This window comes from Ziziphus jujuba, chromosome 9 (genome assembly GCF_031755915.1).
Source record: "Ziziphus jujuba cultivar Dongzao chromosome 9, ASM3175591v1".
Lineage (NCBI taxonomy): Eukaryota > Viridiplantae > Streptophyta > Magnoliopsida > Rosales > Rhamnaceae > Ziziphus > Ziziphus jujuba.
In genome coordinates this window covers 2480711-2503868 of record NC_083387.1, presented here as the reverse complement: position 1 = coordinate 2503868, position 23158 = coordinate 2480711, and the positions used below count along the sequence as shown (strand labels likewise).

Genomic DNA, 23158 nt, shown 5'->3' with positions numbered 1-23158 from the left:
AAAATTGTTTTTATTAATTTAAGTTATTCCTATCGTTTTGGTTCTGTTTTAATATTTTTTTCCCCCAACAAATTTTATTTATTTATTACTTGGGCAGAAGCTTTTATCTCGCGCTCTCTATCTCTGGTTAGGGTTTTTGCTACAGTAATACAGATATCTGATCCTCTTCTTCCTTTGGGGGTTTTCTGGCCTTGGACTAATTAATAAAATTTTTCAGTTCCAGCCAACGCACAGCAATGCCTCGGTAAAGATATTATTATCATTGTTTGAAATTTGTAGCAATAACATATTATTATCAAAATATTCTGTTTTGTTTTTGGTTTATTAATGTACATCTTTTGTTTGAATTTGCAGATATTACTGTGATTATTGCGATACTTATTTGACCCACGATTCTGTAAGACCTCTCTATTCTTTAAAATTCTGTTTGATGTTTTGTATTGGCAATGATTGGTTTTAGAACAATTTGATCTGGGGACCTTTAGGTTTTTGCCATTTGATCCAAATTTTAAAATTATTTGTTTACATGCCCATGTGTGGTTCTCTCAATTCTATTCAACTTGGTAATGTTATAGTTAGAGATTATCATGGGTCACCAGCATTTTTGTTAATGGTAGTGTATCTAGTTTCTTTTATAACATAAACAAAAGTCGTAAAGAGGCGGCATTATAAAAAGTAAGAAGTGCTGACAAGTTGGGTTTATATTTTTCAGCCATCTGTGAGAAAGCAACACAATGCAGGATACAAACACAAGGTAAGTTAAGTTATATGGACTATGTGTGACCTTCTGACTGTTACCTTTGCACATCATCTTTAAGTGTTTTGGCTGTATTTTTTATTTCAGGCAAATGTGCGAACGTACTATCAGCAATTTGAGGAACAACAAACCCAAAGTTTGATTGACCAAAGGATTAAGGAACATCTTGGGCAAGCTGCAGCTTTTCAGCAAGTTGGTGCTGCTTACAATCAACATCTACTGGCTCAGAGGCCCCGTCTTCCTGTTCTGCCGACACCCGTCATGCCACAGATTCCTGGTGCTCCATTGATTCCAGGGGTCAGGCCTCCGGTTTTGCCGAGACCAGTTCCTGGTGTTCCTGGTAAGTTTGAATTTTGACAAATACTTTTTTTCCACCAGCATCATGTTATCCTGCTAATACAGTGCCTTAAAAATACATGCCTTTGTTTGTAGATTTCTAAATTTTGTAGTACTTGTTCCAACTGTTACTTGCATGTTATGAACTTGTCTTGTAGGTGGTATGCACAATTCTTTTCATAATTGAACTTTTTATCAATCCTCATGCTGACTTGAGATGATACTTTAGTTTCTGGCATTATGAAGCTAGGGAGGAAGGAATGCTCTATTATGGGCCAACTATTTATGGTTTCTCGTGATCTGTCATTTGTTATCTTTCACTTGACAGTCTGACCAGTTACTTAATATTGTGTCTATCACAAGCACTGTCAATCCATTTGCTTGTCTTTCACCGGTGGCTGAAGGGCATAGGGTCGTACTGTTTATGCTGACAATTTTAGAACGAATTTCTGCCAACCTGTATAATCAATTTTATAGAAATACCATATATCTCATCTGGATGTAGTGTTCGAATGCATTACTACATACAATGAATCCTGTTTCAAAATTTTTCAGCATTCAATCTTTTCTTTTGCTGTTGGCAGGATATGCCTCTGGCCCAATGCCATCGATGATGGCTCCACCAGGTGCTCCTTCCTTACCTGGTGCTCCACCTGGCGCTCCCTTGAGGCCTCCTGCTGTGAATGTGCCCACCTCAATTCCTGGGAGCACAGCAACACCCACTTCTTCTAGCAGTGCCCCAACTTTACAAGCAATGTATCAAGCCAATCCAGCAGCACCAACAAGTGGAGGTTATGATAGTTTCAATGCTAATACTCAAGCTTCTGAATCAAACCAGTAGGCTGATTCAAAGTGGTGAGCTTAGGTGTCTAAGAAAATTGGAGTGTATCGTTATGTGTTACAACGGTTTGCATGGGATGTTAAACATTTGAGATTTGTAATTAAATATGGCCAATTCATGAAGTAACAACGAATTTTGATCTTGCTAGTGTTGTTCCTTTTTTTTTTTTTTTTTGGTTGCTGGGCAGCTGATGATGACATCCTGAAGCAAGAATGGATCATAAAAACAATCTTACAAATAGAATTTGACATTTCTATTGTTGACTAAACTAACTCGTGAGGGGACAAATGTGCTAGATGAACTAAAATTTCATCCCAAAACGGTCTTCTTGATCGTATTGAGTTTCATGCTCTCGTGAGGGACGACTTCCCTACTTCTTTTTCTGCTTGTGGGATAGTAGTAGCTGGAATAATTGGAGACTTACGGACTGTCATTTACTTTACAACTTTTATTTCATTTTTTTCTTTATTATAGAGGTTGTTCTATGGTTGAATTGCAACTAATGTACGTTTTTTTTTTTCTCTTTATTTTAATGTTTATGGAATAACTTGTGAATGTTCATTGTTAATTTACTATAGCAAATAAATTAATATTTCAGCCTTTAATGGCTCCTATGTCCACAACAAAGAGTATAATCAGTATAACCATTCTTTTCGTTTTGCTTTATTTGAAGGATTATTCCTTGTGGAACTATCTATGCATTTAGGACACGAGGTCTGTAACAACATCAATATTATTCTAACTAAAATGTCGATTTTTTTTAATAATTTTTTTAATATTTTTCATTTGAGACTGCTTCCAAGCCATTTTGTTTAAACTTTTTGAAACAATCAAATTTTATATAATCTGTTGCACACTTTTCTAATGCACTTGAGGGCTGGAAGAGCAGAGTTGTCTAATTTGTAAGAGGATAGTCACTTTCAGATGCAACACATGATAATATTGTACATGTACAAAAAAATGGATTGTGAACCTTCTTTTTTTCTTAGGGGGTGAACGAAATGTATTTTGTTTTCCCTCTTCGAATGATAAATATGCGGTAGAGGAAATTCCATCCAAAAGGTTTTATATTATATATATATATAAACTATAACATTTTGTTTACGGGAAGATAATTAGTAGCTTTCTCTCTCAGGTTATGGGGGGTAGAGTGCTAGGAGCAATACCTCCTTTCCTCCTTTGTAAAGAGCTGATGTCTGCAAAGCAAGTAAAACCAAAACAAATAGTTATAAGCTCGCTAGCCAGAAGAAAAGCATAAATAAAACTGTTTTTTGGAACACAATGCTATAGTTTCTACGAGCAGTATTCTACCCTATCCCTGATGCACATAACTGATAGTTTTGAGCATTATAAATCAAAACTAATTCGATTTAGTCTTTATATTACTTCTGACCTTTCGTACTCCAGTTTTTGAGTAACTATCCCATTCAGTAGCAGCTCTGAGCTGTAAGCTGATGCTCCTGCAATTATAGATAAGCCCACAAATTTTCACAACTTTCTAATTAAATGGTCTAGTGTTTTATAGAAAAAAAGATGGAGAGGTAATAATATACCTTTTTCAACAAAAGGTAGACAGATGGCTTCATCATCAATACAAGAAAGGATGAATAGATCATAGGGTATTCCTTTATCTTTTAGATCGGTTATCTGAACTTTCTCCACTGGCTGGAACATGGTTTCATTGACTCGACAATTTAAAAATCCGCAAATGTAAAATTCAACTGTCAACCAACTCAATATTAGTGGAGGCAAATATACTTACCTCACCATGAACTGCCTTGACCAAATTAGTAATTGTTTCTTTGTCAGGTTTTATGTTTGGGGTGATAAAGACTCTTAGACCCTGCAAAGAAGCAGCAAACAGGTTATAAGTTATAACAACCAGATATAAGTGTACAACAGCTGACAGATTTTGGCATAAAAGCATCAGACATCAACATGTGAGAGCAATCCATTGTCATGGAAGACGTCTAGTGTTCTAACAAAAGCAAGGAAAAACAAGAAAAAACCTATCAAGTTTAAGCTATACTGACACAAGTTTGCACACTCACCTGTAAAAGAGGATGCTGGTTTGCACGAGTCAAGGTAACAGGCATGCTAAAGCCGATTTCCTTTTCCTTTTTAGCATCCCTTAAAATGTAGTTTTTCTCATCAATAAAACAGCTTGCTTGTGCACAGCTCTCGAGCCATAAGTGTGTCACCACTGGTTTACCAAGCGCAATAGCTTCCAGCATATTTCTAGTGCGCACAAATTTATTGGCTATGAAATGTGTTGCATTCATAGAATTTGATGCAATGGATATGCCCAGTCTCGACACAATCTAATGCGAGATAAAAGATGACATTAAATTGTGATTTATAAAACTTTTGCTATTAAAGAAAGACCCAAAAGTTACCTTTTTCTGCTGCTTGATGGTATCATCCTCCAAATGCTGGCTAAACAGGACTCGAACATGTGCCAAATCTTTTTTCCTTCTCACATCTTTCCATGACAGTGCAGGTATTGACTCGGGGACACCTAGTCTAATAAGCTCTCTTAAAAGGGATGATTTGGGTACATTCCTGTTGCATGGCTTTTTGTGGTAATTATAACCCATAAAATTGGATGATTCCGCATTTTTCCCACTTTTAGAGCTAAATGTAGTAGCGCATTCTGAATCAGATGGCTCAAGAGTCATGTTAGACACCGATACTGACATGCATTTACTTTCTACCCCATCTGCTGGTGATGTAGAATCTTTGTCAGATCGCATGGAGACCTGATATAGAGCTGGGTCCAGAAGAGAAACTCTCATATTTGTCTTGGCTCTTGCACGTATAGTTGAACCTGCTGAACTGGGTTTATCAGAATTCTGGCCTAAAAAGCTTCCGTTTGACCCATCCTTTGAAGAATTCCAAGGTACACAAGGGCTAGTACATGATGACAACTCTGCTTTGCCCTTCATATCACTGTCGCCTCCCATCCTTTCTTGGTACTGCAACTTACTGTCTTTTCCATCAACTAATCTGAACAAGGCATTCAAGCTATTAGTGCCACTTGAATGGTTTGGAATGGTGCGGCGCGTTCTTTTTCTTCTAGTACAGTCCCATATATTTTCCAAGTTTGAGAAATTGGTTAATTTCCTCTTGTGAACTTCCTCACTGGCGTAATCTACTTTACAAATTTTTTCTCCCGCACTTGAAATTAAACAACTGCGTCTTCTTCTATAGACAAGCATGCCATTCTCCAGAATATCCATCATCCTTTCTCCTGGATTAACTGATTGACCCTCACTCCTTTTTAACCTTCCCCTTAACCCTGACCGTTTACTTTGGTGGGCACCAGGTGAAACAATCACAGAATGTCCTTTGAACTGTCCATTTCCGAGTGGTATTGATGAACTCGTATTATTCCCAAAGACCCTAAGTTTCTTCCTTCTCAAATCTCCTTCTGCCTTTCTTTGCTTAATAATAGGCCTAAGAGATCTTCTGCCTGAACTTTCATTTTCTTTAGCAGAATTACTACAACATAACTGAGTCTCACCAAACAATTTGAACCTCTTCCCTTGCATTTTTGGTGCCAACTCAGAACCTAACTCCAGAAACTGTGACTGCTCTTTGGCTGGGATGGAAGATCCTCTACTAATTCTAGCAGAACGTTTTTTACGCTTTGCATTTTTTGCAATTTTTCCTATATAGTCTCTCTCCTCTGTAACACCTCTTACCAAATTATTGACAGTGGTATCTTGACCTTGATAAGCATCTGCAGGACTGCAGCCAATAGTGTGGCCACATGCTAGGACTTCAATAGCTTCAGCAGCCATTTGAGTGTCGAAACCGATATCATACATGTCAAAAGTTGCTGTTCGGGCAGCACTAACTTTCGACTGCTTTTCTGTTGATTTCGAATCGACTTGTTCTTCCAACTCCTCAGCAGAAACTCCATTCCCTTCAAATCATTCATGGATAAAAGTTTGACAAAAAATAATCAGTTTTCATCCTGAGGGATTCAAGAAACATATATATATATATATATATATATATGTATATATGTATATATATAGATATATATAAATATTTATTTAAAATCGAAGGATACAAAATTAGGTGTAATCACAAACGAACAAAACCCATAAAAGAAATTAAAAAATCTGACTGACAGTCACAACCCCATGTGAGACACAAGCTAGAGAACACTGACCTTCACAGCTTTGATCGCAGGCATATGCCTGAGAATTCATCACCTTCTGGTTTGCCAGCTTCCTAAGCTGAAAGTCCAATCCACATCCTTGAATCCCTTTACCAGCAACGGTGATATTCTTTGGTCTCGTTCCATTTGTTTCTTCATCATCACTATCAAGCACCACTTGTTCGTCATACGCACATGCCCAACCCGAAGAACCTTGCACAGGCTCAGTGTCAAAATCAAGATTATCCAACGAAGTTTCAGCCAAGGGGCTATCAATTGCAACAGTATCTTGAAACCTTGACCAATCGCCGTTTTCATCGCCATCTTTGATTTGAAATCCTAATTTTACACAGCCAAAAAAAATAAAAATAAAAATAAAAATTCGATTACACAAATTTAATCTGAATATTGGTATTTAAAAACCCCTGATCATTTATAAGATTGAAACAAATTCTTCCAAACACCATTTTCCCCTTAATCCATAAACTTAAAATAAACGATTTTTATATGAAAAAGAAAACATAAAAAATAAAAAATAAAAAATAAAAACATTATTGAATTTGAGAGTAAAGAGATAATTACCAGATGGGGATGAAAATGGGTGAGACTGAGAATCAACAGCCATATTGGAATACAAACTCACTCTCCACGACTCCACCACTATATTCTTTAAACAGAGATTATCTTTTTAAGATCACTTTCTTTTGACTGGGGCAAAAAAAATTGGAAAGAACAGAGAGAGAGAGAAATGGTGGTGAAAATGGTGATGGGATTGGGAGGATTTGATTGTGTTTGGATTTTTGGAGGGGACATGAAAAAGTGTGTGAAAAGATTAAAATGTGTTTTTGGAGGGAATTTTTATATAATATATATTTATTCGTATAAACTAGCGACGTGTCTGATTAATTTGATACGACGAAAATCATGATGCGTTTTAAGAGTGGGAAAAAAATATAATAATTTAGGCGGTGGGGCATTCCGAGAATCGAACTCGGGACCTCTCGCACCCAAAGCGAGAATCATACCACTAGACCAAATGCCCGGTTATTTTTTATTGGTGTTCTGTTTTTAATAACATTTCTAATCAAACTTCCTGATTTGATTCCCACCTCAAGTTTCATAACCATCGAACAAGTGTTGAACTGGATCAACTTTTGTGTTTAAATATCTCAAACTCTCTAATTTAATTTAATGAATAAAGTGAGAAATACAATCTTTGTTCACAACTCGAACATTAATTTTCGTTTTTTTCTTTTTCTTATTTCCCATCACGTTTTCTGAATTTAATTCTCATAAAAACTCCATTAGAGGCAGCTCAGGGACCTATACCATTATAGTTCTAAATGCATGGGTCACAACGCACTTGGTCACTTGCACTATTTGTTGGACACATGCTCAAGTTGGCAATCTGTTCAATGCGTTTTTCTCTATTTTCTTTCACTTATTATAGTTTATTTTTTATTTTTTTATTAATTTTTATTTAAAAAGACAAAACAGGTTGTCTCTTGATTGATTAATTATTCGATATTGAGTTATCATATTACCACTTGAAAATGTTTTGACTTATAAAGTCCAATTTGAAACTTGCACAACTTGGCAAGGGCAATTAATGTCCATCACATTTTTATGTCTATCTGCCCCATGTGTTGTCCGTCTTTTTCTGTTTGCTAACAGCATCTCTTTCAGCTCTGCAGGACACAATGTTGGGGGTCGGCTTAAGGTTTGCTTCTCTTTGAATTTTCATGTTTTGTTGATCCATACAAATAATAAGTTGAATAGCCCCTTCTGTTCCTCTTATCATTTTCAGATTATTATTGTTGGACAGAGCTTCTGCTCATGTCCATGGCCTCCTAGGACTTTTATTCTTATTATTACTAACTTTTTTTTTTTTTTTTCATCTTGTAATTCTGGGTTTCTGTAGTGAAAGAACTTTGGGTCATTTTCTCCCATTTGTGTAGATTTTTAATCATTTGGTTTTTAGTTATCTGTTCTGCATTTGGTAGATTAGTATATGCAGAGCTGACTGTCTTTGGTTGTGCTTGAAGCAGAAAAAGGCTTACCATCTCAAGTGCTTTACTTGCTCAAAGCTTCAACAGGGGATTATCCTCCCAGACTCAAAGGTGTGTGCATCATAAATGAAAGGCTACCTTTTCCCTTATTTTGCTCCAAATGCTTGTAGTGGTGGTTTCCAGAAATTTATGCTATTATTTCGATTTTATGCTTTGGACTTGCTATTTGAAGGGTGTTATTGTTTCCACGATTAATTTTGCTTTGCCATAAGCTTACAACGTTCTTCAAACTTTGACCCTTTGTTTAATTACTTGGCATCTTCTTTTCCCTTTTTACTGATTTTGAAACATTTATACGTTTGTTAATAAAGCCAGCTTTAAAAGTATCAATGAAGCTATTTCTTGAGAATTTAAACTCCACATTGGTTCTATTATCTGTGACAAAGCAGGCTTGAAGGCAAGGTAGCACTAATTACTGGAGCAGCAACTGGCATAGGGAAGGCAACTGCATCAAAATTCATTAGTAATGGTGCCAAAGTTGTTATAGCTGATATCCAACATGAACTCGGACAGAACACAGTGAAAGAGCTCGGTCCAAATGCCACCTTCATTGCATGCGATGTTACTAAAGAGACTGATATTTCAAATGCCATAGATTTTACCATATCTGAACACAGACAACTTGATATAATGTACAACAATGCTGGAGTACCCTGCAAAACTCCCCCAAGCATAGTGGACCTCGACCTGGAAGTGTTTGACAGGATTATCGACATCAATGTGAGAGGAGTCATCGCTGGGATGAAACATGCATCGCGTGTGATGATCCCACGTAGAACTGGCTCCATTCTTTGCACGGCAAGTGTCACAGGACTAATGGGAGGGTTAGCACAGCACACATATTCTGTGTCAAAGTCGGCTGTGATAGGCATTGTCAAGTCTGTTGCTTCGGAGCTATGCAAATATGGAATCAGGGTTAACTGCATATCGCCATTTGCTATTCCAACTGCATTTGTGATGGAAGACATGAATCGGTTTTTTCCAGGAGTTGGTGATGAGCAGATAATGGAAATGGTACACGGATTTGGTGTCTTAGAGGGAACAAAATGTGAACCCAATGATATAGCTAATGCTGCACTGTATCTTGCATCAGATGATGCCAAGTACGTCAGTGGACATAACTTGGTAGTAGATGGAGGATTTACGTCTTTCAAGAATTTGGGATTGACCAAACAAAATCAGGTGCAATGAAAGTCCTATTTTCGTATACATTTTTTAAATGTTTAAACAAGACTCTTAAAGATTGGGGACTGGGGAGGGTGTTCCATAATTAGTACAGATAATGGGTTTGTAACGTAAAAGAATCAAACTTGTTCTTGTACCCAGCTTGGGGAAAGTGTCAAAAAAATGCTACAACCTTGTTAGGTAACCTTTATGTTTCTGGTTTTCTGTTTTCAGTATTTGTTTGAAAGATCAAGCATACGTGAAAGGATTTATCCAATCAAACTCAAGTGGAGAGAATAACCATATATATATATTTAAAATGCTTAGGAGTTTGTGACATAGCTTTCTGAGCTGAAGAGTTTATACATCAAGCTTTTTCCCATTAAATTTTTCCTGTACCTGTCACCTTAAAAAAGGATGACGCAAATTTGGGTTATCATTTTCTTTTATTTTTCGTCAATTCTTGAAAATTGGCACAGGACTCCATAATTAGTACATACAAAACATTCAATTCATACCATGGTAATGCAAAAGCATCAAACTTGTTCTTGAACCAGTTTGCGCACAAACTCTTCCGGGGCTGCAGGGTGACAAATGTAAAAGCAAAGTAAGCCAAATGGATTATCTGTAAACTTGAAAATAGAAGCCTTATATTTGAAGAAACTTAGAAGTCTTCAGTAAAACTAATGAAATTGGCACCTGGACCACCAGTGAACAGCCTGAATTGACCAAGGGCTTGCCTGATGAACATCTCAACTCCACTTACAACAATGGCTCCAACCTCAACTGCCTCTTGCAGGAGCCGTGTATTTCGAGGAGTGTAAACCGCATCAAAAACCAGTTCATATGATCTTAAGGCCTCCTAAATGAGCATGGAAACATCATAAGGACACAGTGGATAATATATCTACATTTTTATTTTCCAAAATGCAATAGGAAAGAGAGAAACCTTTGAAACTGGAGTCTCATTCAATCTTGGTTCCATTCCCACAGCAGAAGCATTTGCAAGAATCATCCCATTTTCAGGGCAGAACCTTTCTAAATATTTATATGGCAGTGCTTCCCCACAAACCGCCGCTGCAAGAGCTTTTGCTCTCTCTTTTCAAATGAAGATTTGGGTTAGAGAGGCAAAAAATGCTTCATATATTTATATATTAGAAAATATATATACTTTACCATAATTGCGGTTAAAAATAATAACTCGAGCTCCTCTGTCTTTGGCACCAAAAGCAATTGCTCTTCCTGCACCTCCTGCTCCAACCAACACAAATAGTTTTCCAGCTATAGGAGAATTACGTGTTATTCCCCCATTGGAGGCTTGTTTTTCTGTTCACCATGTGAAAAATAATTATTTTAGCCAAAGTTAATCAATAAAAGAAACCTGGCTTTTATAAAATTATCCTTTCCAGATAACCTGTAATTGGGGTTTTGGAACTCATTTGTTCAATGTACTGACTACAAATGACCGGACTTCATGAACTGTACTCAAATGGATCATAGTGAACTGGGGTATTACTGCAAAATTTTAAATTGATTACTTCATTATCCTAAGAGTTGAATAGTCATTTCAGATCCCTGAAACTGTCATCCCTTCACGTGGAATGAAAACACACTAAAAGAATTAAAGGAAATAAAGAATGTGGTAATGTAGTACCTCTTATTGCATCCTCTATTGCAGTAATACAAGCCTCACAATCTGTATTATAACCAACCAGCTTTCCATCAGTTGGCCTCCTCACTATGGTATTTACAGCTCCTATGGACTGATTGGCAAGGCATGCCATAGTTCAGAAGCTTTATATATACTGTTATAATAGTGAAACAACATTTAGATAGCTCTAAGTAACACCAAATTTACATTCTTCTTTTTCCCCTCTTAATTTTACCTGTTGTTGTTCTGTTCTACTTTACATTAGTTCAATGTCTATAATATCTGTCTCTCAGCGGAAGGTTATTTATGCCTATTTTTTGCTCCTCTCTTTTGGCCAGATAGATGTACAACTAAGCTATACACAAGAACTCTATGCTGCCAAGAAATTATACAAATTACAGCTAGCAAAGATTTAATGTTTGATAATAAAAGGCAAATAGGAGGGGGAAAAAATTAGAGAAACTCTGAAAAACAGCTTATTTTGCCTAAAATCAAACTTTCAAATTTGCTTTGACGTGAAGCTCAAATTATACTTGTTTTGGATTTAAAAATGAAACACAGAAAAAGCTTCCAATCCTGATGGCATATGATTATTGGTTAGTTAGTGATATCCCTGCTGCATCATTATTTGTAATCTACATATATGGCGCTAAAGTTAATAAAGAAAGCCATGAGAATAAGACTTCTTATTTATGAAGGGAAACCAAAAACATTATTAACATTCAGGGTCCAAACCTTTGCAAGTGGATGGACTTCATCACAACATCCTATTGCTGCTTCCTTATGTGGTATTCCGACACTAGTTTCACCAAGCGGAAAGACAACAATATATTAGTTGTAGTTCATACCATGTTGTGAGTGACTCGATTAGTGGCGTAAACAGAAAGTATTGAAAACAGTAAAAGGAAGTATCAGCTTGGCAATTAGTAGTTAGAAATTTATTTTTCTTCAACAAAAGGGAATTCCAAACAAAATAATCTTCCATTTCAGTAACAGAATATAACCAATAACTGCATATATATATATATATATATATAAATATATATACCTGAAACCTGCAAAGTCCATCCATGTATAGGTTTTGAAGAACTTAGCAACATCATCAACCAGCATGGGAACATAAATTCCGTTATATCCAGCATGTCTAAGGGCAAGATTGTGTAAAATAGGGCTTTTACTATGGCCTACCGGATTTGAAACGAGGCCAAAAACTTTCGTATCCACATTTATGTGTTCAAGCTTATAAACTTGTTTAAGGCTGACCAACGATGGTAAACCAGGAATCAACTGGCTTCCCACAGACCCATATACAAAAAATCCACCAAACTTTGGTCCCAATAGTTGGCTTATAAGACCTCTACTGCCTACTGCAAAAGCAATTAATGGCACCTGGAGAAATACAAAACCATAAACAAAACTGTTGAATAAATTACAAAAAGAAGACGATATGACTCACAAACAGAGACGGGGAAATAAGATAAACAGTATACAATACCTGTTTCATCAATAAGGCATCGGCAAGTTTTATAGAAAAACAGAAAGGCATTTTCGTGTTGCATTCTTTTAGCTAGAATTGATTTTCAGCCAAAATGCATTCAAATTAATCAAATTGTGCCCTTACATGACAGTGTGTAAGCATTTGAAAAATGGGAGGTAGATCTGTGATATAATCCACATCAACTGCGAGCTTGATGAAATCTGCACCAATGGATTGCATGCAAGCAATTAGATGACCAAGTTTCTCCATTGAAGGTTTCCCACCATTGACATAGCTTGATATTATTATTTGGCTATTAGAACACTTGAACCTATGCTTATCCATGATGATATCGAAAGCCACCTGAAAAAAAGGTTCCGTTTCAGTTGGAGAAAATTTCAGGTAAAATGTATGACAGTTTCAGTATTGCATACTTCAAATATCCAACTGAATCTGACAAAATGGGAGTTCTTAGTTACAAATCACATTTATGAATGCTGAAATTCTGAATAAAAAGGGTCCACAACTTAGTTACAAATCATATTTATGAATGCTATAGTTAAGCTGAAATTCTCTGACTTCACAGTGAACTACTTTCAACAGTTGTACTATGTTATTTGTGGATATATTTGCATTGTTTGCGGAATATTTGTAGTGGATTTACTAAGTGGGGGGAAAAAAAAAATTCCTAGAACATGAAAGCTCTAAGGCTATAAAATAATTAATATGAAACGGTAAGATTTATAATATTCAATATAATGCATATAGAAGAAGAAATGGAAGTACTTAAGAAATGAAATGTAATTTAATGGCACATGAGTACCCTACCTCATATTCCATTTCAACAAATTCTACATCTAACTCCAGAGCCAGCCTTAACACTTGCAAACCAGTGCTCTTGGATTCACTTTTGATGGAGATCCCTGATGAATTCAGCCTGAGAGAAATGCCAAACTCATGTTTTTCGCAATGTTTATCTTTGCATTGCAGTTTATTCGCAACTTAAAAAACTAACAAAAATAAAAAGGCTTCATTATACCATAAAAGACTTATTCCCTTTTTTTTTTTTTGTTTTTTTTTTTCATAAAAACATTTATAATTTTGTATTTTCCTCTTTCACATTGTCACTTATTCCATGAATGTCATCATTACTTACTCCTGCACATTCAATTATCATATCACATTATGGAGTAAAGAAGAATTAATGCAGTAAATACATCTTCAAAATTACTTTCCCTTCTATATTTTTCTACAAGAAAAGTTTTAAGCACTTCGTTCTTCTTCATTTTTAATTAATTATCTGCAAGTACATGTATAAATTGTTCTTCACGTTTATTTTATTATTATTATTATTATTTTCCCATTTTTCAACCCTAAGCGGGTCCAACAGAGTCAAATCTTAAGCAGTTTATAGAGAAAGAAAAACGAAATTAGAGGAATCTGGTTTCCAGCTCAATGACATCCACATGATTATTCTACGATCATTATTTTTTGACAACGACGTCCACATTGGTTATCATTAACAAAAATAATTGATAGGAAATAGGAATCAGTGCTTACGCACGTGATGAAAATAATTTGGCATAGATTTTTTTTATTAAAAAAAAAAAAGAAATTAAATATTCGTTCAATCATACGCATGGCAGTGGTTGGTTTGAGTCAAAATCAACGCGATAAGCCATCAGACAACTTAAAAGGGCATATGTGGTCATCTTATCTCTCTGACGGTAGCTTTTTACTGGACCACGTGTCCCTCTTTTATGACACGTCTCTTTCTTTCTTAACACGTAAACACATGTTCAATTATTTTTCCGTCGGTCATGGCTTTTATAATCCACATAAAACTTTGAATCATCGTGTTATTATCCGACAAATTACGTCGGCGTCCCACAAATACTAGTCCATTATTTGTTAGGAATTGGCATAATTTTTAATCGAATTCCACATGTTTTGTCATTTTAATTTTTAAATTCAAAATTTGATGCTTAAATTCTTCACTTTAAATTTTATTTACATAAGTAGTTTTTAAATTAAATTTTAATTGTACAAATGATTGTTTAACTGATTATGTTATAGCACTTTAAAAATCACTTTTCAAAAAAAAAAATAAAAAAAATCCAACTTTAAGGATCAAAGTGCATAAATAGTTTTTAAATTGATTATGTTTTAGCACTGATTATATTTTAGCACTTTAAAAATTATCTTATAAGTGAAATTCAACTTCAAAAATCAAAGTGTTAAAAACAAGAAACTTCAAAGACTAAAATGCCAAAATATGTTCAGTTCAGAAAGAAAACACTCCAATTATCTTTATTTATTTATTTAACATTTTCTAACTGTCATTTATTTTAATTTATTAGGAATAATTTTTATATTATTGACATGTCAAATATTGATAAATGCTATTTATTCAAATAATGAATAACTGATTAATTAAGGTGACACTAACATATATGTTTCATCTTAATCCTAAAAGCTATATACCAAATAACGCATGTGCTAGTTGTCACCAATGGATAGGTAAAGGCAAAAAAGACGTACCAGGTGGAGATAAAATAGGTAATCTCTTCACCATCTACTTTTGCATGCTACTTCTATAAAATTTTTTTTACATATAATAAAAATTTAAAATTTAAAATTATATTAATTATTTTAAAATCATATCAATCACTTTTTTTATCCTGTGTCAATGACACATAATTTAAACAAAAACATTGTAAAATAGGTGATTCAAGGATCTGAATTTACTTAACTAGTCCACCTAAAAGAAAGTACAGATATTGCTGATCGCATTTATTTCGAAGATAAAAAGTTTCAAAAGAGAGGGAGAGAGCTAACTTGGCCAGGATAAAGCACTAGAAAGAAAAGACTGATTTATTTTTTATTTTTTATTTTTTATATAATTTTAATCAAGAACTAGAAGAACTCACCATGCAAATCCAAAGGGTTTCAAAGTATCTATCAGCTTTTGTTCGATATGCAAAGAAACTTGTAACTGATCATTACTTAATTAAAGCTGTTATCAGGGGGAGGATGGGAGAATAGATTAGTAATTTAAGCAAATAGAATATTTCGTACCTGAAAGAGACAATAGCAGGCAAGGTTCTCTGTTTGATGAGGCTCTCAACCTCAGAAATGTGAGAGAATGACATGGAATCTATGCGAAGCTCCACAAGATCTGCACCTTCTGCTTTGGCTTTGTCCATGGAAGCAAGCATTTTTTCCATGGTTGGAGCTTCTAATGGCGTGCAGACTAGGAGACTTTTCTTCAATGCCATAGAGAGGAAGGGGGGGAAGGGGAAGAAAAAAAAAGGAGGAGGAGAGAAAAGAATGAGTAAATTAGTAGTTTTAGAGAGAGAAGAAGAAGTTTTAGAATATATGCTTACAAACACCGGAAACAGTTGGTTCAAGTTTTATATACATCTTACGTCATTATATATATATATATACACACACACATCTATATGCTGTCCTTCATTATTAGAGGTGTTACTTTGATACAATGATACCGTGTTGCTATATATCTGACCAATAAGATTCATTCATTTTATCAGTGTCGCATGTAAGAAACTAAACTGTAATTAATAAAAGAAAAAAAAAATTAAATCGATTGAGGAATATGTTCATGAAAGATTATTTAATAAAATCTAGCTTAGGTCAAAAATATTATTCGCATTATTTTTCTGCCAAAGTATTAAAAATCAGCAAGAGGGGTAAATTTTGTTTAAAAGCCAGATTAGGAGGACCTCGTATTTATATTATAACTTCGAATTTTTGCCAGCCACATGTATTTTCATTTAGGAACAGTTTTTGGTCTGTTTGTCTCAAACTCAAACAGAAGACAAGGAGATTTGATACTGCAGAGGTACTTCCGAAGGAACGAGACTATCTGTTCTTGGTATATAATCAAACCCCAGAAACCAAAAGTAAATAAATAAATAAAATTAAAAAATCAAAATCAATTCGCATTTAAAGAAACTTTCATTTTCCAAATTTTTCATGTCGTCAATTAAATTCTGAATCCTTTTTATTACCTTTTTCAGTGCAAGTTATGCAACGGCCAGGAGCAGTTAAATCTTTGATGAACCTTGATAAAGGGTTTGGGGACCACTGTGATTGAAACGGTGATAAGGCAAAAAGCCAACATTACCGGAAACATCGTCTCCTATACAGTTTTGTCTTTTAGCTGGAACATTGTCTTTTTGTCTGTACATTTTTAACCAATTGAAGTGACTCCTATAATCCCACTAACCACAACCTTGAGCAATAGGCAATAGGATATCCTGACCCACCTGTTGATAAGGCAGTATAGTTGTGTAATCTTAAAGGTTGTTTATATCCTTAGATAGGCTTACTTTGTTATAAGAAGTTATCTCTAATCCTTATGTCAAACAGTACATATACACAATTTTGGTTCAATAATATGTGTGCTTTCTCATAGGTGCTAAATCTTTATACACTATCATAGCATAAATTACTCAACCAAGCTTTCTTTCTTCTTTCTGTTTTGACATTATGTCAAACTCAACTACCCCAGTTTTTAAAAAATCTATTGTTACTGATCCTTATAACCATTATTAACGAACCAATGTGTACCAATAGCACACTTGTGGTTATCAATGTTGCTACCCAAGCCCCATTAAAGCTTTACTAAAACAACATATTTTCCTTGAAAGAAGCAATTTGATGGTCTTCTAGTAGGTTATGATTTATACGGCTTTATTGATGGCACGATTCCCTTTCTCTCACCGACTATTCCCGATGAGTCTTCCAATCCAGACTATCTTTTTTAGATTCGTTAGAACTTCTTACTTCTTGCAGCTTTTCTTGCATCCTTATCACTAAAGGTTTATCGGTTTGTTTCAACAGCAGACATGTCAGAGGAGGCTTGGCAAAAACTTGCGTTAGCTTTTGCGAAACCCTCGTGGTCTCGAGTTCATTATCTGAGAGAATTCTTATCAAGTCTCAAGGCTCATGCCTTGTTTTGTAATATCTAAATGATGTGAAAACAGCTACTGACGAGCTTATTTTGATTGATCTAACAGTAACAGATGATGATATTACTCTTTACATACTTAATGGATTGTCCTCTGAATTGGAGAGTATTTCTGCTATTTTTCGCTCTTGAGATAATCCGATCAGCTTTGAGGAGTTAATATGAAAAAATTATTGAACATTCTAACTACATAAAAATGCACGAGACCAAACTCCAAGACTCTCCTGTTACTGCGAACACGACAAACAGGTTTAATTCTTCATTATCTTCTTCAAATTCCAAAAATATCAGTCCTCTCTCTCAACCATGATGACCCAACTCTTCTTGTTCTAGTGGGTACAAAGGTTGTTGTCAGTTAGGTGCTCAACAAGGGCATTTTACTCGCTTTTACCCTTTACTCAAGCAATAGTGGATCTTCACGCCCAAGCAATAGCAGCTGCCAGCTTTGCCTTGAAATTCTCTTCCCAAGCCTTTCACATAGGATCCATCTTAGGCCAGCTCCAAAAAATCAGAATCATTCTCAACCTTGCTTTTTGATTCTGGTGTGTCTTATCATGTGGCATAAGATCTTCTGATCCTCTCCTTTCACTCCGAATATGACAGTACCGATGAAATAGCCATTGTAATGGGAACAAGCTCTCAATTACTCATATTAGCTCCACAACTTTACCTTCAAATTCTTATTCTTTTCATCTATCCAATGTTCTTTGTGTTTCCCAGATGACTCATAATTTATTCTCAGTATCTAAATTTTGTCAAAATAATAATATCTCTATTGAGTCCTTACCATCTTCTTTCTTCGTAAAGGATCTTAGAAGGGGGTTCAATACTTCTCAAAGGCCCACTTAACAATGTGGTATATGTATGGCCAGCAGCGGCTTCATCTTCTCTTGTTGCTTACTCCTCTACTCACACCACTATTTAAGATTGGCATCATTGATTTGATCATCCGTTTAATAAAATCTTACGTCATATTTTGTCTACCTACGCTCTTCTTGTGCACTTCTTGTCACTGTAATAAGCCTCATAAACTTCCATTTGGTTTGTTTGTTTCCCTATTTAGCTCTCAACCTTTACAATTAATATATTCTAATGTTTGGGGTATTACTTCTACTATTTTTATGATGGTTATAAATTTTATATAATTTTTGTTAACCATTATACGAAGTAACGTGGTTATTTCATATCTATCAAAAATTTAATGTTATTTCAGTTTTTCTTAAATTCAAATCCATTGTGAAAAAATTCTTTTAATTACCAATTATATTTTTTTTCATTCAGATAATGGAAGAGAATTAGTTAAACTGAAATCTTTCTTTCAAAATAATGGCATAAGCCCTTTTTTTTCTTTCAAAATAATCATAAGCCATTTTTTAACCACTCCTCACATATCTCAACAAAATGACTTTGCTAAGAGGCATCATTGTCACATTTGTGAAATTGGAATGGCGTTGATGACACAAGCTAGCCTGCCTCCTAAATTTGGTCTTTTGCTTTTATCATTGTCTCATATCTCATCATACGTCTCCCGACACCCACTTTCAATAATCTTTTTCCTTTTGAAAAATTATTTTAAGAATCACCATATTATACGAAATTAAAAAAATTTCGATGTCTATGTTATTCTGGGCTTAAACCTTATAATCATGCTAAATTAGACTCTCTTTCAACCATATGTTTATTTGGGCAGTCTTCAAAATCAAAGTAGATCCCGGTATTATGATCCTCATTCAGATAGCACGCATTTCTCATTACATGTGGTTTATGTTGAATTATTCTTCCCCTTTACTACTCTTTCAAAACAATCTGAACACTCCTCTCGCTTATCTTCTACATCCTCGTCAACTCCTTCCTATGACTCTGCCCACACACTCATCCCCTTTCAAACTCCTAATCCATCTGAAACTCTATGACTATCCCTTTCTCCATCTCCTTTGCATTCCTCTCACTCTAAAACTCTATCACATCTCAAATGAGACAGACGCTCTTCCACTTCTTCTCTACAACGTCACTCCTCGCCTACTGTTCAGATCTCTCCACGCCAACTCCCACCTCCGTACGCCACTGGTCAATCATCTTCATTGTTGGGTAGGACCAATAAGATTCGTTTATTTTATCCTAATACTGTCCCATGTAAGAAAAATGTAATTATTAAAGGGAAAAAAAAAATAAATCCTTTTACGAATATGTTCAGGAAAGATTATTTAACAAAATCTAGCTTATGTCGAAAATATTATTCACATTATTTTTCTGTCAAAAGTATTAAAAATCAGCAAGAAGGGTAAATTTTGTTTGAAAGCACGATTAGGAGGACCTCGTATTCATATTATAACTTTGAAGACAGAAGACAAGGAGATTTTATACCATAGAGGTACTTCCGAAGGAGACTATCAATTCTTGGTAAATAATCAAACCCCATAAACGGGGAAAAAAAAAAATAAAATAAAAATCAATTCGCATTTTTAAGAAATTTTCATTTTCCAAGAATTTCATATCGTCAACTAAATTCTGAATCTTTTTTGTTACCTAAACTCAAATCTTTGATGAGCCTTGATGAAGGGTAGGGGGACCACTGTGATTGAAATGATAAAGCAAAAAGCCAAGATAACAGGAAACATCGTCTCCTGTTTTTCTTTTTGTTTGTTTGTTCAATTACTCCTATGATCCCATTAACCACAAACTTGACTAATGGGCAATAGATATCCTGACCTACCTGCGAATCGAATGGATTCCCAATACATCTTCTGCACCTACCAAGCATTTGTGTTTAGCACATTCGGCAGATGAACTGCATTCAAATCTTTTTTCGCATTTCAGCATACAACTTTTCTGATTGCCGCAGGTAACATGATGCCCCACCATTACCATTTATGACCCTCTTTCATTTGTGTACACTATTCAACCTACCCACAGAGCTGGTCCCAAAGCCTATCTATTTCTTCTTTCCATGCGTAGATGAAAAATAAATAAAAATAAACCCTTCAATTATTAATGGCTATTCAGAATTAGTTATTTGCAACTTCAAAAAGATGACAAAAATGCCAGAGTGACTCGTGACTAATTGTAATGCCTCTTTACTTTGTTTGCACTGTGTATTTGTTAAGTATCAAGATCATGTGATATTTTGAGCTTATACGAGTACTTAGTTTTTTAGACATACATTTTCTAAAATTAAAATAGATCGCTTTGGAGATATAGATAAAATCTTATAACTTGTAATTTGTGAGCCATCTAGAGGGTGTAAATGTAATGTTGATGTATGGGAGATTGATAGCAGAAAAGTGGAAGCACATATGATTTAGTTGAGGAAATAGCAAGCAGAAAGATAGTTCCAAACCTTCGATCAAATTTGATCGATTAGACAGCTATGCTTGCTCTATATGTTGGACAATCAAATTCACAGCAGCATTGGTCGATGAGAACGCACCGTGAAAACTTTCTTGATAGGAAATAGATTCCAATTCCCAAGCCATCTTCAACAAAATCTTACCCAAGTCTGTCTTTTTCTCCAGCAAACCAGAATAGAATCAGTGAGCAACAACCTTGCTTATTTTCCACATTGGTGGCCTCTGGGCAGTGATCGATTATGTAGCTATGCTTGCTCTATCCGTTGGACAATCAAATTCACAGCAGCATTGGCTGATGAGAACGCACCGTGAAAACTTTCTTGATAGGAAATAGATTCCAATTCCTTGGCCATCTTCAACAAAATCTCGCCCAAGTCTGTCTTTTTCTCTAGCAAACTAGTATAGAATGAGTGAGCAGCAACCTTGCTTATTTCCACATTGGTGGCCTCTGGGCAGTACTCATCATCCAACCACTTATGCAGTGTAACCCTGAGCCATTCAGATTCCTGAATAGATATTGAAAAGGGTCAATTTTAGAACAAGAATGGATGGAAGAACCCATAGATATCAGATTTCAAGCAAAGTTCCTATAAATTCTAGCGCATCATTCTTATTCTTCTAGGATTGAAAACAGCAACTTGCAAGTCCCATAAAGATCTTTCATGATTCCAGAAATGAAAGAACACAACATTAACGTGTCTGGCTAGGTGAGATAGCAGTTTTGAGGCAAGTGACCCAAGTTAGAAACCATGACTGAACCATAACATTTTGTATTAAAATAGGAGAGAAATTGATGTTTTCGAATGCTTCGAGGGCTGTTTTTAGCAAGCAATGAACAGAAACAAACTTCTGTCCTCCATCCATGTCAACAAATAGAGACAAACAAGAAACAAAGCTAGCTACATTTCCTTTTACTATGCTGCTCGTCGCAGCGTGAAGTAATGCTGGATCATTAAAATTAAACAAAGAAGTTGCACAAGAGCTTCAACTCCCACAATTCAAGAAGAACCACAACCAATCTCAGATCAGCTAGGGAATTGAAATCTTAAAACAAAATGATGCTTTTTTCACAAGTTGGGATAATTGACAGATATTTATCCACAATGATATAGGATTTAGCGTCCTCAAAGGGCCAGAACACCCTTAATTTAAAGAACATTCCAGACAATCACCGTTGCCACCAAAAATTTAGATCCCAACCGTTTCACAGCGATGAAAACTAGATGAACAATCCTTAAAAAGTCTTTTTCTTTCTAAAAGAAACTGAAGCCACTCAAGAAGAGCACTATTAATTCCATTATTATGCTCAACAATTAATATCACATTGTGATCAAGTACAAACCGAAATGTTGATCATGATTTTAGCATCCAAAATGACAAGTTATTACGGAAGAAAAATCAAATCAAATGGTGATTAACAAAGTACTCGTTCAGTAAAGTTTTATAAAGTCACGCTCTCTTTAATAAAAAAGTAAAAACATAAATTTAGCAAAGTAACTATAAAGATAATATAAAAATTTAGAAGGAAAAGCTCCAAGAAATTGAAGGAATATATATACCTCCAAAGCCCTGGTAGGAACCAACCAATGGTCTGGGACCCTAAGGTCTTGAACTTGGGCATCTGGGTTTTCTTCCACTTGCTGTTCTTGCTTATTTCTAGGTGGGTTTGAACGACACTGTGATCTCAGAACAGTGTACGACAGATTGGGTGTTCTCTTACTTAGCAGCGACGAGATGAAGAAATTGAAGGTAGATGGAGGAACAGTGAGTGTAGAAGAAATTGTGGAGCAAGGAATGGAATTGCAGTTAGAAACGGCCATAGAGCGAGTGTAATACAAAGAATTCATGGCTTTGTCTGTTCCGTGAAACTGAGATGGTTTGGTGGCGGGAAAGAAATGAACGGTGAGAGAGTATCAGAAGGAGCTGTACGTAGGTGAGGGATAGGAAATTGCTTTCCTAGCATCGATTGAAGGAAGATAATACCAGGCCATCCACTCCAATGGAGGCCTTTGGGCCCAATCTCTGTTATACATTTTTTTTGGCTTTAATCGGATTGAAATCTAGCAGAAATTTTTTTTTTTTTTTAAGTGACTATTTTTAATTTTTTAAAAACAATTCTACACATATCGTAAATCGTGCATATTAATATTAAAGTTTCTCTAAGTTTTTTTTTTTTTAAATGTATTTCTAGGTTTAGTTTTTCAAATTTTTTTTTTAAGTTTTTCTGAGTTTTTCTAAATTTTTAAAGTTTTTACAATTTTTTTGATAAATAAATAAGTTTTTATAAATTTTTTACTGTTTTTCAAATTATTTTTAATTCTTTTTTTAAGGTTTTTTCTAAAAATTTTCTCT

General features: G+C 35.0%; 5 protein-coding genes and 1 non-coding gene across 7 annotated transcripts; 2 read left to right on the top strand and 4 right to left on the bottom strand.

The window, feature by feature from the left end:
• Positions 1-57: 57 nt before the first annotated feature.
• Positions 58-2076, top strand: LOC107426037 (U1 small nuclear ribonucleoprotein C). Its single transcript, XM_016036124.4, has 5 exons — positions 58-244; positions 355-397; positions 713-754; positions 845-1097; positions 1678-2076. The coding sequence occupies exons 1-5, from the start codon at positions 237-239 to the stop codon at positions 1932-1934; spliced, it is 603 nt and encodes a 200-aa protein (XP_015891610.1). The 5' UTR covers positions 58-236; the 3' UTR covers positions 1935-2076.
• Positions 2077-2443: 367 nt separating this feature from the next.
• LOC107426041 (uncharacterized) lies at positions 2444-7011 on the bottom strand. Its single transcript, XM_016036128.4, has 8 exons — positions 6685-7011; positions 6115-6441; positions 4331-5862; positions 3986-4255; positions 3697-3777; positions 3488-3599; positions 3328-3394; positions 2444-3130 (listed from the first exon to the last, which is right to left on the bottom strand). The coding sequence occupies exons 1-8, from the start codon at positions 6725-6727 to the stop codon at positions 3088-3090; spliced, it is 2475 nt and encodes an 824-aa protein (XP_015891614.3). The 5' UTR covers positions 6728-7011; the 3' UTR covers positions 2444-3087.
• Positions 7012-7072: 61 nt separating this feature from the next.
• Positions 7073-7144, bottom strand: TRNAP-UGG (transfer RNA proline (anticodon UGG)). The gene has a single exon. It is a non-coding gene; the product is annotated as a tRNA-Pro (tRNA).
• Positions 7145-7684: 540 nt separating this feature from the next.
• On the top strand, positions 7685-9546 carry LOC107426072 (secoisolariciresinol dehydrogenase). 2 transcript variants are annotated; one of them, XM_016036168.4, is made up of 3 exons: positions 7685-7822; positions 8151-8222; positions 8561-9546. In XM_016036168.4, the coding sequence occupies exons 1-3, from the start codon at positions 7803-7805 to the stop codon at positions 9360-9362; spliced, it is 894 nt and encodes a 297-aa protein (XP_015891654.3). In that variant the 5' UTR covers positions 7685-7802; the 3' UTR covers positions 9363-9546. The 2 variants fall into 2 exon arrangements, with proteins under 2 accessions (XP_015891654.3, XP_015891653.3); XM_016036167.4 differs by having other exon boundaries at positions 7743-7822; positions 8148-8222.
• A 77-nt stretch (positions 9547-9623) lies between these two features.
• Positions 9624-15853, bottom strand: LOC107426070 (bifunctional 3-dehydroquinate dehydratase/shikimate dehydrogenase, chloroplastic). The gene is made up of 10 exons (XM_016036166.4): positions 15542-15853; positions 13292-13400; positions 12608-12826; positions 12035-12375; positions 11722-11785; positions 10990-11098; positions 10512-10661; positions 10285-10433; positions 10035-10197; positions 9624-9915 (listed from the first exon to the last, which is right to left on the bottom strand). The coding sequence occupies exons 1-10, from the start codon at positions 15739-15741 to the stop codon at positions 9872-9874; spliced, it is 1548 nt and encodes a 515-aa protein (XP_015891652.3). The 5' UTR covers positions 15742-15853; the 3' UTR covers positions 9624-9871.
• Positions 15854-20644: 4791 nt separating this feature from the next.
• On the bottom strand, positions 20645-22812 carry LOC107426043 (uncharacterized). The gene is made up of 2 exons (XM_016036130.4): positions 22366-22812; positions 20645-21312 (listed from the first exon to the last, which is right to left on the bottom strand). The coding sequence occupies exons 1-2, from the start codon at positions 22651-22653 to the stop codon at positions 21052-21054; spliced, it is 549 nt and encodes a 182-aa protein (XP_015891616.3). The 5' UTR covers positions 22654-22812; the 3' UTR covers positions 20645-21051.
• Positions 22813-23158: the final 346 nt, after the last annotated feature.